Source organism: Hippocampus zosterae, chromosome 12 (assembly GCF_025434085.1).
Source record: "Hippocampus zosterae strain Florida chromosome 12, ASM2543408v3, whole genome shotgun sequence".
Lineage (NCBI taxonomy): Eukaryota > Metazoa > Chordata > Actinopteri > Syngnathiformes > Syngnathidae > Hippocampus > Hippocampus zosterae.
In genome coordinates, this window is record NC_067462.1 from 20,806,968 (window position 1) to 20,823,392 (window position 16,425).

Sequence of the window (16,425 nt, forward strand, 5' to 3'; positions counted from 1 at the left end):
GCCACTGTGAAGCCACTAATTCACATATTTTCTCATCATGAGTAGGACAACTATATAGTACTTTGTGTTATATTTCCTTTTCTAAGTTTGCTTGGCTGTGAAAACTCCATGTGCAGAATTTTTGTTGTTGTTGTTGTTTTTTTTTCTCTCTTTCTTCTTTCTTCTTTCTACATACATTCTTGCTGCTGGAGGCTGTAAATTACCCCGGTGTGGGACGAATAAAGGATATCTTATCTTATCTTAATTAGACCACACACAGAAAAAGAGCCCACAATGTACTATAAACGAGAACAAAATGAAAGGCCATTACATAACATGAAGCCCTGCAGGGAGCCGCCTTCAGAGTAGAGGATCGTCCTTAAAATCTGACCCGATTGGTCGATGCACAATTCTCCATAGCAGCGCCGAGGGCCCACCTCAGATCTTGTCCCAGTTAGTCAGTGCAGAATCCATCAATGGTTGGCGGTGAGGTTTGGACCTGGGCCTTTAGTGAGTATTTAGTGATCAAATTAACCTCTTTATAACACCATAACGTAACAATTGGTAGCCCCTGCCCTCCCAAAAAAACACTACATAACTCTGTCTATGTTTACACTACAGAACCTGCTATTAAAATGTTCCTAAAAACAATTTTGCAGATACACAGATGATTGTCTGTTTAGTCTCCATTCCAAGCACTCTCATCTGCACGCATCAAATCAGAAAAAGTGTGGCAATAAAGAGCATTTCTCGTATTTGAGGATATTACCAAAACAAAAAAAATTGTAGTGATCCCTTGGCAGAACACCGTTCATCTTTGCAAATTTCCCCAGTGTGGGACAAATAAAGCTTATCTTATCTTATCTTATCTTATCTTATCTTTTCTTTCACGGCTTTGTCGTTTCACAGATCTGTTTTTTTATTTTGAATTTTTTTCTTGAGTGGTAATTAATTGTGAAAAATGACAACTTTGAGGATTTCATTGATCACGGGTTCTTTTTGGAACACAGTCGCCGCGAAAAACGAGGGATTACTCTACTTGTATCTTCCAATATATCACCACAGGAAATTCAAACGTCCATAGTACAATCTAGGACTTCACAATAAATTTTTATCAATATGAAAACTTTAACATAATAAATAACATCGTACTCATCAGAAATGCTAATGCAGAAGCTCCGTCTGTGTCGGGTCATACATAACTACAATGAATTCCCGTGCCTCACCCAAAAAAAACCAAAAAAAACTTGGATTGAAAATGAGGCACTCTACAAAGCAGCATTGGTTGAAATGACCTCATAATGTCCAGATTTTCTTGAAAAGTACGCTTTGAAGTAGCCGTAGCAATCAGAGGCCAGATAAACTCGCTTGTCACAAGGTTTATGGGACGGATTTCCGGTGGTGAATATATTCATATATATATATATATATACATATATATATATATATATTAGAGCTGTCAGTTTAGTGCGTTTTTATTGGCATTAATTTAAATGAATTTTAACAGGATTAAAATTTTTCTCGCGAGATTAACGCAGCTCACGTCACAAGCGGATGTTACGTTGCTCTATAAATACACCAGAAACAAAACAACAAGCGCGCTGGAGAAGTCCACGCCCATGTCTGTTTTGCCAGCCACAGCAGCGCGAGACACCGAAAACGGATAGTTAAAGAGTTTATGAATGGAAAGTTTACTTTTAAAAAGTTGCCATATTGCTCCACTGACAAGACCAAAGTTATCTGTTCTTCTCTCTCTCTCTGTATCATACAGGTATACGATGTATGCCACTGACGCGATTTTACGTGTTTGGAACTATTTTGTGTGGAAGGTTACAGTGTTCTGTGTCCATGTAAATAGAGCGGGTGGAGCTTCTCTGTGTTCGTCTGACAGTGACAGTGCCCTACAGTGGTAGCGACCTAGCGAAAGTAAAATGTCTCCAGTGTTGTCATCGAACCAAGTGTAGTCATTCGAAATGAGGTCTACACAAAACCGTAGAGAGACTTCCGCGCAAGTAGGACCAATACAATCAACATAGCCTGACTGTGTTAGGGGGAGTGAACCCCCCCCCCCCCCCCTTTTTCAGAATGATTTGCCCCTGCAGCACGGGGGAAGTGCGTGTGCTTGTTTGTACGGCCGGCAGTTTCCAATACAGGGGCACATAATGAACACTGTTGTCCGGTGTCTCGTTATTCTTCAACAAACATACAGAAACAGACTGCTGTGTTGAAAGCAAACTTGAGAAAAACGAAGTATGCAACCATGATTTAAATCCACTATAGGCTGAGTACTAGTGTACCTTTATATGTGCACTTTATAATGTTATATTGCTCTGTTTTGATTTCATAAAAAAAGCTGTTAGAGCAGCTGTTGTGTGACAAAATATTTTTTTCACCATTATTGATGGACAGTAATATTGTGTGAGAGATTATGTGTGAATAACTGCACCTAGTGAAAAATGTTCATGTAAAATTGAAAATCGAAATTGTTATTTCAGTAAATATTTGCATTTGGCACATAGAAAACTGATTAATGATTCCATGTTGATGAGAGCATTAAAATGGGGAAAAAAATAGGACAAAAAATGTAAAAGGAAATTCAGAATCAAATGTGTGAGTAATCACGATTAATTTTTTAGTCCATTTGAGTTAATTATGACAGTTGCATTTTTAATTAGATTAAATATTTTAATCCTTTGACAGCTCTAAAATATATATATATATATATATATATATATATATATATATATATATATATATATATATATATATATATATATATATATATATATATATATATATAACTTTTTTTTTACAGGACACATTTTAAAAATAACCCTGCCAAACCTGCTTAGTTAGTATCAAGTGAACGTGTATTGATCCATACTTTATTATGCATTGATTCTATCTTTTAATTTTGCTGGATTTTCTCCCAAAATGTATCACATTGATGCCTTTAAAGACCCACCAGCTCATCTTTTACTTCCTTTTTTTACTCGTTTTTAAGGCTGTATAATGTTGAGTCACTTTGGATAATGGTACATTAATCAAGACTCAGAGTGGTATCCTTAAACAAGTGCCGGGTGTTGAGAGGGGCAAAGAAGAACCCGAAAGGTTCTGGAAAAAATAAATAAAAATCCAGGTTAAATTGTATCATTGACATGTTCACTGGTGATTCTCGATAAGGAGTAGAATACATGAAGTAACTGGTCCAGGTGTAGATGATCTCTTGTCTTGCATGTCCATATGATTATAACACTTGTTGGTTTAGGAGGATGTACTCAGCACAAAGAGGAGATGGCTCTTGAACTCAGCCATTTTAATACTCCCATAAACACATAGCCGTTCTATTGAAAATGAAACACATCATCATTAGTGTGTTGCGTAGGTGGAGACACGATGAATCAGGCATATTAACTAACCACAATTTGTGGTTTATTTTGCAGTGGATGCTTTGAGGTGAGTTACAGTGTTTCTCTGACTGGATTTACACTGGTTTCAATACCAGAGAGTGACAACTAGCGATGCGTACCTTTCACATTTGAAACGGTTCTGTTCCGATTCTCTGTACCTGGGAATCGATACCGGTGTAGATAATAGATTGACACGGGTGGTCAGATCGGATCGCCGGCCTGTGCCAGTTGATGTTACCTGATATGAGTGGCTGGGAAACCGCATGATGGTGTCCACGATTGTGGTTGGCCCATTTTGAGGACCGATTTGGTGTTTGGAGCCACAGCGGATTTACCCATGTAAGTTTTTTAACCAAGGCAGCAAGGAAACATCAGAGCACGGCTGGGCACTTACAAACTACGGTGAGTTTAAAAAACGTTTGGGGACAGTCTCGTAGATCTGCAGCTCAGTGAACAGGCACTACATTGGTGAGTAAATGTAAATTTTATTTTACATTTCTTCTTGTCATTTTATTTCGTTAGTATAAAATTAATGGTAATGAAATAAAATGGCAAAGATACAAAAATGAATCAAATAAATCTGCTCACCTGCAATATATAATGGCTCATTGTAGTCACCTTTGTGCACTAAAGTTCGTTCAATCTCAGATGCTCAACATTGTCAGTTATTTGCTGTTGTATAGCCTATTCTCAAAATGCAAATGATCTGTTAACTTTATTTTCAAAGAATAGTTAGTTTTGTTATTGTTTGGTTTGTGTCTTATATGAAACTGCAACATTGTGCAATTTATTGGATAGACTTGTTTAAGATCACACAGCGTAATTTGGGTGGCATTTTATTTTGTATTTTTAAATAATCTTTTTATTTTTAATATCTATAAATTTAGTTTCCTGCTCTTAATTGTGAATGCATACTTGATGGTTTTAAAATTAAGTGCTGCTTGACGAGCCTATACTGTATTGTGTTAATGTATGTGACGTCACTGAAGGCTTAAGGTTGAAATGCACGACCCACCACTGAGTTTCATTGTATTTACACATTGCTATTTAATATTTGTGTTGTGAATCAATTTCTTGTTTGACAATATTAACTGCTGAGGAATTAAATACAAAGTTTTGTAATAGTGGCTTTCAATCAAAGACAGAAGTGCCCTGGTTTGAATTCTTACATTGTCGAGCATACTACCATGTTGGACATTATCATCTGAACTACCCAGCATTAGTTATTTCCAACACCATGATGACTTTGAATGTAACCAACTGTGACATTTAAAAATTACGCAACTTTGGCTAAATTATTTAACGTGCATCATGCATATTGCATAATGCACAAGGCTCCCAGTGAGTGTTTCAGCTAAGCCAAAATTAAAAGGCTGCAGAAGAAAAAAAATGTGAAATAAAAATGACTGTGTTTCCATTGTACATGTTTAGATTATATTATCGCATCGACCTCACAGTGTAGAGGTACAGGGTCCGATTCCTCCTCTGGCCTTCTTGTGTGGAGTTTGCATGTTCTCTCCATGCCTGTGTGGGTTTTCTCTGGGCACTCCGGTTTCCTCCTATGTTCCAAAAACCTGCGTGGCAGGATGATTGAACACTCTAAATTCGTGGTTCTTAACCTTCTTTGAGCGACCGAACCCAAACAGTTAATCTCCACACTCACCGAACTCTTCATTCGTGAAAATAAATAAATTACAAATTCAACATATTAAAAAACGTTTTTATTAAACAGAAAAAAAGTAAATACAATTTCAAGAGATACTTTTTTTTTAAATTGTACCACATACTACCACGACAGTCACAAGTTGACTACTGAGCGAACAAAATTTTCTACAGCACTGATTGGATAAGCAATTAAATGTGATCATCTGCAGCCAGTGATGGCCAAGTGGGCGTGTCATAAATAATTGACATGTTGAGTCGGGTGTGTCTTACCCTACATATCATTGGCTCTGTCGAACCCCTGAGGCCGATTCAAGTTGGTGCATTGGTCCATGCACAAAACCTCTGAGTCATTCGGCATTTTTTCTGAATACAGTACTTTGGGGAAAAAAAAATGGAAACTACTGTACTGGTGGCAGAGAAGTATCCCAATCTCAGAAGATGTGCTTTGAACCTGAGAGCTATTTTAGGATCAACCTATTTGTGCGAATCTGCTGTCTCGCACATGAACATCATCTAGTCCAATCCAAACAGACATCTACCTGTTTCATAGCTGGGGTTTTTTTCAGTTTGGTTCATATTAAGGTCAGTAATGGCTATTGCTCATCATGCAGATTAGCACTAGAAGTCCCAGGATTTTCTTACCCCTCCAGAATGCTCAGAGGACCAACAACAAAACCAACAACTCAACGATCCATTTTGTCAACGTTGTTCTGTTTTTGCAGTAAGGTGAGGCGGTTTCCCACCTTGTTCAAATGGAATGTGGTTTTCTTCATGTTAGCATGCGAATGGTCATTGCTGAGTTGTGTTGTTCACACCCGAGTTTTCCTCATTTGCAGATCAATGGTGAAACGAATCCAGCCAGTTGACTGGCCTTTGGGCAGTCTCTGCCAGTTGGCTGGCCTTTGGGCAGTCTCTGTAAGAAAGCCAATTAGCGTGGCCCTGGGACTTTCAGTTTAAGACTGGTAGATCTCTGGAGGTTGGCTCCTTGAAAAGTAGCCCTTGGGACAAAAAAGGTTGGGCACCCCTGATCTACGCAATCACAGCGTGGTGACATAACCAGACGCAAAGTGGTGGGACAGGGGCGCAGAATCGCCTTCTGTTGGTCAATGGGAAAGGGACAATATGCCAATTGGTTGCGTGTTGCCACGGATCACTACTACCCACTAATTTCAGTGGGAAAGGGGTATTAGAGTGTTCCATTACCCTACCGTGCCTGTTTTTGCAATGTAGGAGACATTTATTTTCTGATATGGATAAAACACACAAATGCAGTTTTGAATGTTTTTTAGATTAAATTTGAGATTAAATAAAATGGCACATCAATACTGTTTTTAGTGTTACATTTTTTTCTGAGTAAAAGATTGTTTTATTTCTCTTGCAAAAATTAATTTTCGGGCGGCCCGGTAGTCCAGTGGTTAGCACGTCGGCTTCACAGTGCAGAGGTACCGGGTTCGATTCCAGCTCCGGCCTCCCTGTGTGGAGTTTGCATGTTCTTCCCGGGCCTGCGTGGGTTTTCTCCGGGTGCTCCGGTTTCCTCTCACATTCCAAAAACATGCGTGGCAGGCTGATTGGACGCTCTAAATTGTCCCTAGGTGTGAGTGTGAGTGCGAATGGTTGTTCGTTTCTGTGTGCACTGCGATTGGCTGGCAACCGATTCAGGGTGTCCCCCGCCTACATCCCGAAGACAGCTGGGATAGGCTCCAGCACCCCCCGCGACCCTAGTGAGGATCAAGCGGCTCGGAAGATGAATGAATGAATGAAATTAATTTTTGAATGAATGAGCAGTGACAGCTGAGTTCTATCTCTCTCTCTCTCTGTCTCTCTCTCTCTCTCTCTCTTTCTGTTTTGAGGGCATGCGTGATGGCCAGGTTAACTTTTAGCGCATTAGCCAACATTAATATATTTAATGACACAGCTGAAGTAAACTAGACAAAAATACAATGAATCAGGGCAGAATCAAGATTCTAAGCATTGTTTTGAATGCTTTTACCTCTAATACGTAAGTGCATTTAATATCAAAAAATTGTAGAACTGCAGTTGATTTCTGTTAAGATACTGTACATTTATGCAAGTATTAACCCTTTCATGCATCCTGTAACCCGATAACATGATAAGCTGTCCACTCTAGAAACCGCTGTCCCTGAAAGGATTAATTTCAGGCTTGTGGTACTTTTAACAAGACAAATAGCCACTAAGTAGATTATGTCCCCGGTTTACCAGGACTTGTTCATGAAAACTGAACATTGTCACTGTAGCAAGGGGCTCATTTTGAGGATTGTCTGTACGTGGCAATATTTGTCTCAAGAGTTCAACACAATATATGTGATAAGCCAAGTGGCTATATGACAGCAATGCAGCTCAAAATGTACTGATCATGATTCCAAAATATGTCATACACAGTACATAAAAATGGCAAGTTCTCATAACCATGGGTGTTGAATGAAAACATCTTAAATTTGACATGTGTGCCCTGCCAGTCCAGATTGTACCTTTGCACTTACTCAAATTCAAGCAAACTGGCTCCATTGTAATCCTAAACATTGCATTATGGATGGATGGACTTGCATGTCAGAACCACATCACTTGTTCACATCTCATAATTAAACATTTCTAATGTGCACAAAAAATACAGCGGCAGCAAGTAGTATGAAGTGTAACTATTTACAAAGCTCAACCTCAATTAGCTGCAGGGGTAGGCTTGAGGACGAAAAAGCGGTGCAGAGAAATTTCATTATTCATTGGGGTGCAGACGCTGGGCATTACTTATACATCAGAGTCTTAGCTTGTTCTTTCTCAGGTACATTCCATTCCATTATTTAAGAAAACAAGTGCGGTGCAGCGCAGAGACTGTTGGTGATGTTTTAAAGATCACGGGAAAGAGTTCTGTTTGATCAGCACTAAATGTTAATTTTTCTGTCGTAATTTGGTTTGGGTTTTTCTAACAGCAGGCTAGTGTGCAAAAACATGTCGGCCTTCATCCTTTTTGGAGACTTGCTATGACAGGCTCTTGATTGAAGCAAACACTGTTGGCAGGATATTTTTTCACTGGTGTTGTTCTCTCATTATATCTTTTGTTGTATGTTAAATTCCTGTAACACGATATTGTGATTGAGCTCCTTAAAGCATTTTTGTAATCAACTTTTCCTTGCTCTGCATGTTCTTTAAATAGTTTAGGAAGCTATCATTTATTTACATACTTTGTTTTTGAATGTATTCTTTTGTTTTAAATGCTTTTACCTTTAAACTTTGTGTACAAGGACAAGATATTTAATGTTCAAACTGAGTACATTAGTGTTTCTTCTTAGCAAATATTCTCTCATTTTCAAATTTATGCCTGCAATGTGTTCCAAAAAGGCTGGAACAACAGCAACAAAAGACTGAGAAAGTTGAGGACACTTGTTTAGAACATTGCACATCCGGAAAAGGTAATGGGAAACAGGTGAGTGTCATGATTGGTTCCAAAAAGAGCATCCCTGAAAGCCTCAGTTGTTCACAAAGCAAGCATGGGGCGAAGTTCACCATTTTGTGAACAATTGTCAAAGAAATAGTCCAGCGCCTGTGTCAGGTTTTGCGTGGTGGTAGGTGGAGGACTGACAAAGATGTATTTAACAAAAATCTAAACGGGAGTAAACTGGAAAAAAACTAACTGAAGTATACAAAGGCCTGAAAACCACAGGAAACCAAAGTAACAAAAAAAGCCAGAAACAAAACATGACAGGGGCACACAGACACAAATGATCCAACAAAGACTGACAGAACACAGGGAACTAAATACAAGCAAAGTGACAAAAACGAGAAACACGAAGGGTTGAGGGAGCTGATTGTTTAAATGCAAGGGACACGGATGACAAGAACAGGACATAATGGGCATATGAGGGACCAAAACCAAATGTAATCCAAACAAAAACATAACAGTACCCCACCATCAAGGAACGGATAAGAGACATCCGTCTCAAAGTCACCCAATGGCTTGGCGTGACTCTTTGGAAATGGGGCGGGCTTGCGCCGCCAGAAACAGGAACTGAGGGCGGCCACAACACTTGCGCCACTGGAAACAGGAACGGTGGGCGGTCGCAACACTTGCGCTGCCGGGAACAGGAACGGAGAGCGGCTGCAACACTTGAACAGGAATAGATGGCAGTGGGACCAGGCCTCTGGTCCTGTAGGCACCAGTCTTGTTTGGATCATTCTGTCAGGTTTTGCGTGGTGGTAGGTGGAGGAACCCAAAAATCAGGGAGGCAGGAAGAGTAGAGTGGACTGACCAAGATGTATTTAACAAAAATACAAATAGGAGTACACTGGAAAAAAAAAAACTAAACTGAAGTATACAAACAATGTCCTAAAAAAAACAGGAAACCAAACAAAAAACCTTAAGCAGATGTCTTGGAGAATATGCACTTCCGGCAACACACTCTAAGTGTTTGCTCTGCACTTTAACGGATAACTGCTCACATGAAAAGCAGCTCGATGATTAACCCATTCAGGGACAGTGGTCAATACATTGGACAGCCTATCATGCTATCAGGTCACAGGTTATCATTACTGGTGCATCAAAGGGTTAAAACACATACTGTATACTGTATAAAAGTATGTACCCAAAGCTGTTTGGGTTTATTTCTAAAGTCATTTATGTTTTAAATGCATGCCTCTCAAAAGCACTGGATATAACCACAGACCTCAGGCTTAGAGATGCAGAGTGCCCACTGAATTTTGACACTTCTTGGATATTTCAAGCTGCGGTGCATTCACATTGATTTTGCTAATTCAAAGTTGTGTGTAGTGATTGTAATTTAATGACAACAATCATTATCGGCCCCATTTTCCCATTTGTTTCATATTTGTGCACAGTGCATGTATGACATGACTTCAATTACTACTGATGGGATTCCATCCCACAGGCTTTTTTCTGGTTGATTTTGTTCGTGTAAAAGCTTCCTGTTTTTATCCAAGGAAAGGAGAATTTAGATTAAATCACCTCATTTACATTTGCTAATATTCTAATTAAAAGTCAGACAGCAATCACTTGTGTGTACTAAATCACTTGAAATATGCCCCCTTTTTTAATATACTGTATACAGTTTGAAGCATTTGTGATTTTTTAAAAAATTCTCTCTTCCTTTATTTTGTTGGTTTCTAACTATTTCACTTCCTGAAACCATGCAACACAGATATTGTCACTCCTAAGTAGTCCATCCGAGTACAAAGCTGTTTTTCCATCAGCGCTGCGCTACCTTGAAGATGAAATGTTTAGGGAGAAGCCCTTTGTGCTGTCTGGCTCTGAAATCTCTTTGGCTTTGTACACATTCACATCAAGTGTCAGTCTCTTAAGAGCCTGAGAGGTGCTTGTCATTCACTGTGTTCAATAAGTGCAGGGAATAGTGATGTCGGGGGGAAAAAATGTTTGTTTATGACACAATTACAATGCATGATGTTTTCCCCGATTGAGTTAAAATATACTTGAGTCAAAGTATTAGAATTGTCTTTATTTCTGAATGCTGATTATCTTTTTCTTTATTCCCTTTGTTTCTCTACAGACTCTGAAGTTATTTATAGAAACAGTGATGGACATGTCATCAAGTTCAACATCCTCTCTAACGAAACAGACATTGTCCTGTCAAACACAACATTTGTAAGTAGACTTAAAACTATATTTTTGGGGGGTGACCCAACAGTTATACTAGAGTTCTGTATTAATCCGACGCCGTCTTGTCTCCCTTTCCATCAGATAAATTTCAATGTGGCCAAGTACTCTGTGTCCCCTGACTTGAAGTATGTTCTTTTTGCCTATGATGTCAAACAGGTATGTTTCTTGAAAAACATCATTCATTGTTCATACATTGACTGATTACTCTTAATGATTTTGGAGCCTCTGGACTGGTTCGCCGATTCAAAAACATGTACGTTGTTACATGAGGAGTTAAAATCTCTAAATAGATGTCCTTTGACTGATGAAAGATCAGTTCAAAATGTACCCACCTCTCAAGCAAGTAAGTCAAGTCAAGTCAACAGTATTTATAGAGCACTTTCAAACAGCCATCACTGCACACAAAGTGTTGTACATGGAGCAATTTAACATGCACAATAAACAGTAAGACAAATTGGTAATAAAGTCGGTATAAAGCACCAAACAGTAAAACCAAGAACATATCTAAGTCATGCTGAGTCGAATGCCAAAGAATACAAGTGAGTTTTGAGGAGGGCTTTGAAGATGGGCAGCGAGGAGGCTTGCCGAATGTTCAGTGGGAGGTCATTCCAGAGTAAACCGTCTTAAGTCCCATACCATGCCCAGCTTCCACATGGTGGTCTTAAAAACAAGTCTTAAAAGCAATGCATGAATGAATTTGGAAATAGTACCTTAAAAAGTATTGAATGTTTGATACCTGGGTCTTGATTTTATGTTGTATGTAAGTCCCATCACGATAGTTACTATTTCTAGGCATTGCTCGATGAGAAAAAAATGGACACTCATTTTGTTGGATGATGTCAATAGTTTGAGACGCAGACTGATTGGATTGTACCTTTTGCCTTCTAATGGGATAACATTTTATTTTTCTGCCTGTCAGTACTTATATACCATCGGCAAATATTATTATATATACTCAGTATTTCTGCGATGAGCGTTTTTAGATCATTCAAAATTGGTTATTTGAGTTGACTCTGATAATGTATTCCATCTTAATCAGATATAGTGCTACTGGCAAAATACAACACACATAATACTCAACGATCACAAAATCATCAGCCTACACTTCTAATATTTTGGCTCCATCCCAAACCCTGCACTGACTAGTAAGCCTTATTGACCACAGATGCACTAAGGTGGTTTTATGATACAGTTGCAGTACTTTCGGGTCCCACTTGTTACGAACTCGGGTAAACCGAGTTAGGGAGGGGGATCCAAAAAACGTAGACAAAAACAAGGTCTCCGATGTAAAGACAATTTAATGTCCAAATCGAATCGGAAATAAGCGAGGACATAAAGCGCTGGTCCACAATGAGGACCAGGAGGTAAATCAAAAACGACTAACAAAAGGAGCTTGTACAAAAGAGCAAGAAAAGGAAAGTAAAGCCACAAACTACGAACGAAAAACTATGTAACACTTTGTACACGCGAGAAAAGCCAGATCATCAAAACAAAATGGTACTTACACACAAACTTGGTACCGAGACTACACGCGAAAACACGACGAGGTCAAAAGCCACTAGTCAATGAGCAACGAGGTAAGCAATGCCATAAACAATACTCCCACAACAGGTGTCGAACGTAGGAGTCCTTAAATAGTGTCTCTATTGATTAATGATTGCCAGCAGGTGTGCTAGAGAGACCGCTCCTGCCACCTGCTGGCCAGACCGAAAAACCGAAATGTGACAGTACCCCCCCCTCAACGGACGCCTCCTGGCGGACCACCCGGCTTCGACGGGTGCGCTGCATGGAATGCCCGAAGCAGGGACGGGTCTAAGATCCAGGAGCCGGGGACCCACTGCCGATCCTCTGGGCCGTAGCCTTCCCAGTCAACCAAATACTGAAAACCCCTACCCCTGCGCCGAGAGTCCAAGATTTCACGCACGGTGTACACTGGTTCACCGTCAACGATTTGTGGAGGAGGCGGCGACGTGGGCGGAGGAGCCAGGGGACTGGTGGCCACCGTCTTCAACAGGGAAACATGGAACACGGGGTGGACCTTCATGGTGGGCGGCAGTCGGAGCTTGACGGAGACGGGGCTGAGGACCGAGTCCACCTCGAACGGTCCAGTGAAGCGTGGCCCCAACTTGCGAGATGTACCTGCGAGTCGTAGATCCTTAGTTGCCAGCCACACCTTCTGTCCCACCTGATAGCTGGGTGCTGGGCGTCGGTGACGGTCAGCGATCTGCCGGTTCCGCTGAGCCGTGCGTGAGAGTGCTGCTCTGGTCTCCTTCCATACGCGATGGGCCCGTCGTAGATGCAGCTGTATGGAAGGGAGTTCCACCTGACCCTCCTGAGAAGGAAACAGAGGAGGTTGATAACCATATGCTGCCATGAAAGGAGACCGACCGGTCGCTGATGAGACGAGGGTGTTGTGGGCGTATTCCACCCAAGGCAGGTGGACCGACCACGAGGAGGGGCGATCGAGGCAAACGCAGCGCAGAGCTGCCTCCAAATCTTGGTTCATACGCTCCGTTTGACAATTGGACTGTGGGTGGTATCCGGAAGACAGACTCGCCGTGGCCCCCATGGCCTGGCAGAAACGTTTCCATACCCTGGAGATGAATTGAGGGCCCCGGTCTGACACAATGTCCACCGGAATTCCATGAAGACGGAAGACGTGTCTCACTAGGAGGTCGGCGGTTTCCTGAGCAGAGGGCAGTTTGGACAACGCAACAAAATGGGCAGATTTAGAGAAGCGGTCAACTATGGTGAGTATGACGGATTTTCCCCGGGAAGGAGGCAGGCCGGTGACAAAATCCAGGGAAATGTGGGACCATGGTCGAGAAGGGGTAGGCAGCGGTTGCAGCAAACCAGCCGGCAGTTGGTGGGACGCCTTACTGCATGCGCAGGTGGAACAGGCCTTGATATAGTCCTGGGTATCCTTGCGTAGCTCCGGCCACCAAAACCGCTGCGACACGAGGTCCAAGGTCCGGTTCACCCCTGGATGGCATGCCACCTTAGAAGTGTGCCCCCACTGTAACACCTCTGCGCGCAGAGGTGGGGGCACAAACAGTCTCCCGGTCGGACAACCAGCCGGGACTTGAACTCCGTTCTGGGCCTCCTTGACCTTACGTTCGACGGCCCACCTCAGTGCCCCCACGATACAATGGTCCGGAACAATGCTTTGGGGTTCGTTGTCCTTCTCCGCAGGGTCATGGATGCGGGAGAGTGCATCCGGTCTAATGTTCTTAGAGCCCGGGCAGTAGGTGAGCGTGAAGTTGAAGCGAGTGAGGAGAAGCGCCCACCGTGCTTGGCGGGAGTTTAGCCTCTTGGCTGACCGGATGTAGGCAAGGTTCTTGTGATCAGTGTACACCATGAATGGCTCTTCAGTGCCTTCGAGCCAATGTCGCCATTCTTGCAATGCCAATACGACGGCTAGCAGTTCACGGTTCCCCACGTCGTAGTTGGCTTCTGCTGGGCTGAGGCGACGAGAGAAAAAGGCGCAGGGGTGAAGTCTTTGGTTGACTGGGGATCGCTGCGATAAGACGGCCCCCACGCCGGACTCCGACGCGTCCACCTCAACGACGAACGGATAGGAGGGGTTAGGATGCTTTAATACTGGAGGGTTCGTGAAGGCTTTCTTTAATTCAGCGAACGCGTGGTCAGCATCAGTGTCCCACCTAAATGGGATCTTGACAGAGGTTAACCTGGTCAGAGGCAGGGCTTTCTGGCTGTAGTTGCGAATGAAGCGACGGTAAAAATTAGCGAAACCTAGGAAACGTTGCAACTGCTTTCTATTGGTCGGAGTGGGCCAGTCTACTACGGTCTTAACTTTGGCTTCGTCAGCTCTCAGCTGACCCTTCTCGATAATAAAACCCAGAAAAGAGATGGACTCAACGTGAAACTCGCACTTTTCTGCTTTTACGAATAACCGGTTTTCTAGTAGACGCTGCAAAACCAGCCTGACATGGTGTTGATGTTCTCCTAGAGTCCGAGAAAAAATTAAGATGTCATCTAAATAAACAAAACAAAACAGGTTCAGAAAATCTCTTAATACGTCATTAATGAGACACTGAAATACCGCGGGCGCGTTCGTTAGCCCAAATGGCATGACCAGGTATTCGAAGTGCCCTAATGGGGTCTTGAATGCTGTTTTCCATTCGTCCCCCTCACGAATACGGACCAGATGGTAAGCGCTTCGTAAATCGAGTTTGGAGAATATAGTGGCGGATTGGAGGGGGGCGAACGCTGAATCTAATAACGGAAGTGGGTATTTGTTCTTGATGGTGATTTCGTTCAGGCCCCGATAATCAACACACGGGCGTAACGTCTTGTCTTTCTTCTCAATAAAGAAGAATCCGGCCCCCAGTGGGGATTTAGACGGCCGAATGAGGCCAGCCGCGAGTGAACTATCAATATATTCTCTCAGCGCCTCTTGTTCCGGCTGAGAGACCTGATATAAACGGGAATTCGGGAGTGGGGCGTTATCTATCAGGTCGATGGCGCAGTCGTACGGCCGGTGAGGCGGCAATGACTGGGCACGGTCTTTACTAAACACTGGGCACATGTCATGGTAAATACGCGGAACTTTGTCCAAACAAATAATTTCTGGTGGCTCGTTACGGGTCGGCCCTCTCTTTTCTGCCGCCGAGCGCAAACAGTGAGTATAGCAAAATGCGCTCCAACTCTCGATTGCCGGACGTTCCCAGGAAATGACAGGGTTGTGTTCGCGCAGCCACGGCAACCCCAACACTAACGGTACCGATCGAGACCGCATGAGATAGAATCTACGGTATTCAATGTGATTGCCTGATAATTTTAGTTTCACCGGCGCTGTGATCTCTTTCACTTCCGCCAGGAGTCGCCCGTCAAGATCGTGAACCCGCTTTGTCTCTCTTAGGACCTCAACCTGGCAACCCAGTTCCTTAGCTAGGCTGGGGTCTACAAAACAATTGTCCGCCCCAGAGTCCACCAAGGCCCGAACAGAAATGACCCGTAACGGACCATAAAGAGTTCCGTCCAACTCGAGTCTTGGTGGATGTCCAGGATGGACCTCCTCCCGTCTCGACTCACGTGACGCAGTATCGGGCACAAACTCACAGTTTTCGGGGCGCCCGGAAGGGCGGGCCGGTGTCGAGGAATAGTTGGAAACCCGGTGTCCAGGTTGGCCGCAGTAGAAGCTGGCTTGATCCCGAATCCGCTGCTCTCTCTCCGCTGGTCCCAGGCGTCCGCCTCCCAGCTGCATGGGCTCCTCCTCTGCGTCGGCTGGATCGGAACACGAATGACGCTCGGGTCCGGGTGGTCGCCAGGACTCGTGCTCAGCCGGCCGACGACCCGTACGTCGGGGTGGAACACGGGTAGTTCCTCGCTCTTCCATACGTTCCCTCTCACGCTCTCGCATGCGGTTGTCCACAATGAGGGCCAAATCGATGAGCTCCTCCAAGTTGTTGCTATCGTCGCGGGTTGCCAGTTCGTCCTTTAATGCAGCACTTAACCCACGGCGAAACAAACCACACAGGGCGCGGTCCCCGTAACCGCTACGGGCGGCCAAAATGTGAAATGAGATGGAATATTCGGCAACGGATTGTCGTCCTTGCCGAATAGCTAATAGCCGACCTTCGGCCTCCCTTCCCATAACCGGATGTTGAAATACGCGACGGAACGCGGCGACAAACTCTGGGTAGGAAGACCGAAGCCCGGGTTCAGCATTGCTGATCTCTACTGCCCAAGACGCCGCCTGACCAG

At 43.1% G+C, this 16,425-nt stretch overlaps 2 protein-coding genes across 3 annotated transcripts in view; both read left to right on the forward strand.

Annotated features, from left to right (window-relative positions):
* Nucleotides 1-16,425, forward strand: part of LOC127612091 (uncharacterized) — a 202,379-nt gene that overhangs the window by 154,889 nt on the left and 31,065 nt on the right. The gene's annotated exons all lie outside the window — the stretch shown is intronic.
* The window catches only part of LOC127612043 (inactive dipeptidyl peptidase 10-like), a 197,659-nt gene that overhangs the window by 125,447 nt on the left and 55,787 nt on the right, over nt 1-16,425 (forward strand). For both annotated transcript variants that reach the window (XM_052083005.1, XM_052083006.1), the window contains exons 4-5: nt 10,589-10,683; nt 10,780-10,854. In XM_052083005.1, the coding sequence (XP_051938965.1) occupies nt 10,589-10,683; nt 10,780-10,854 (170 nt within the window). The remainder of the gene's footprint in view (nt 1-10,588; nt 10,684-10,779; nt 10,855-16,425) is intronic.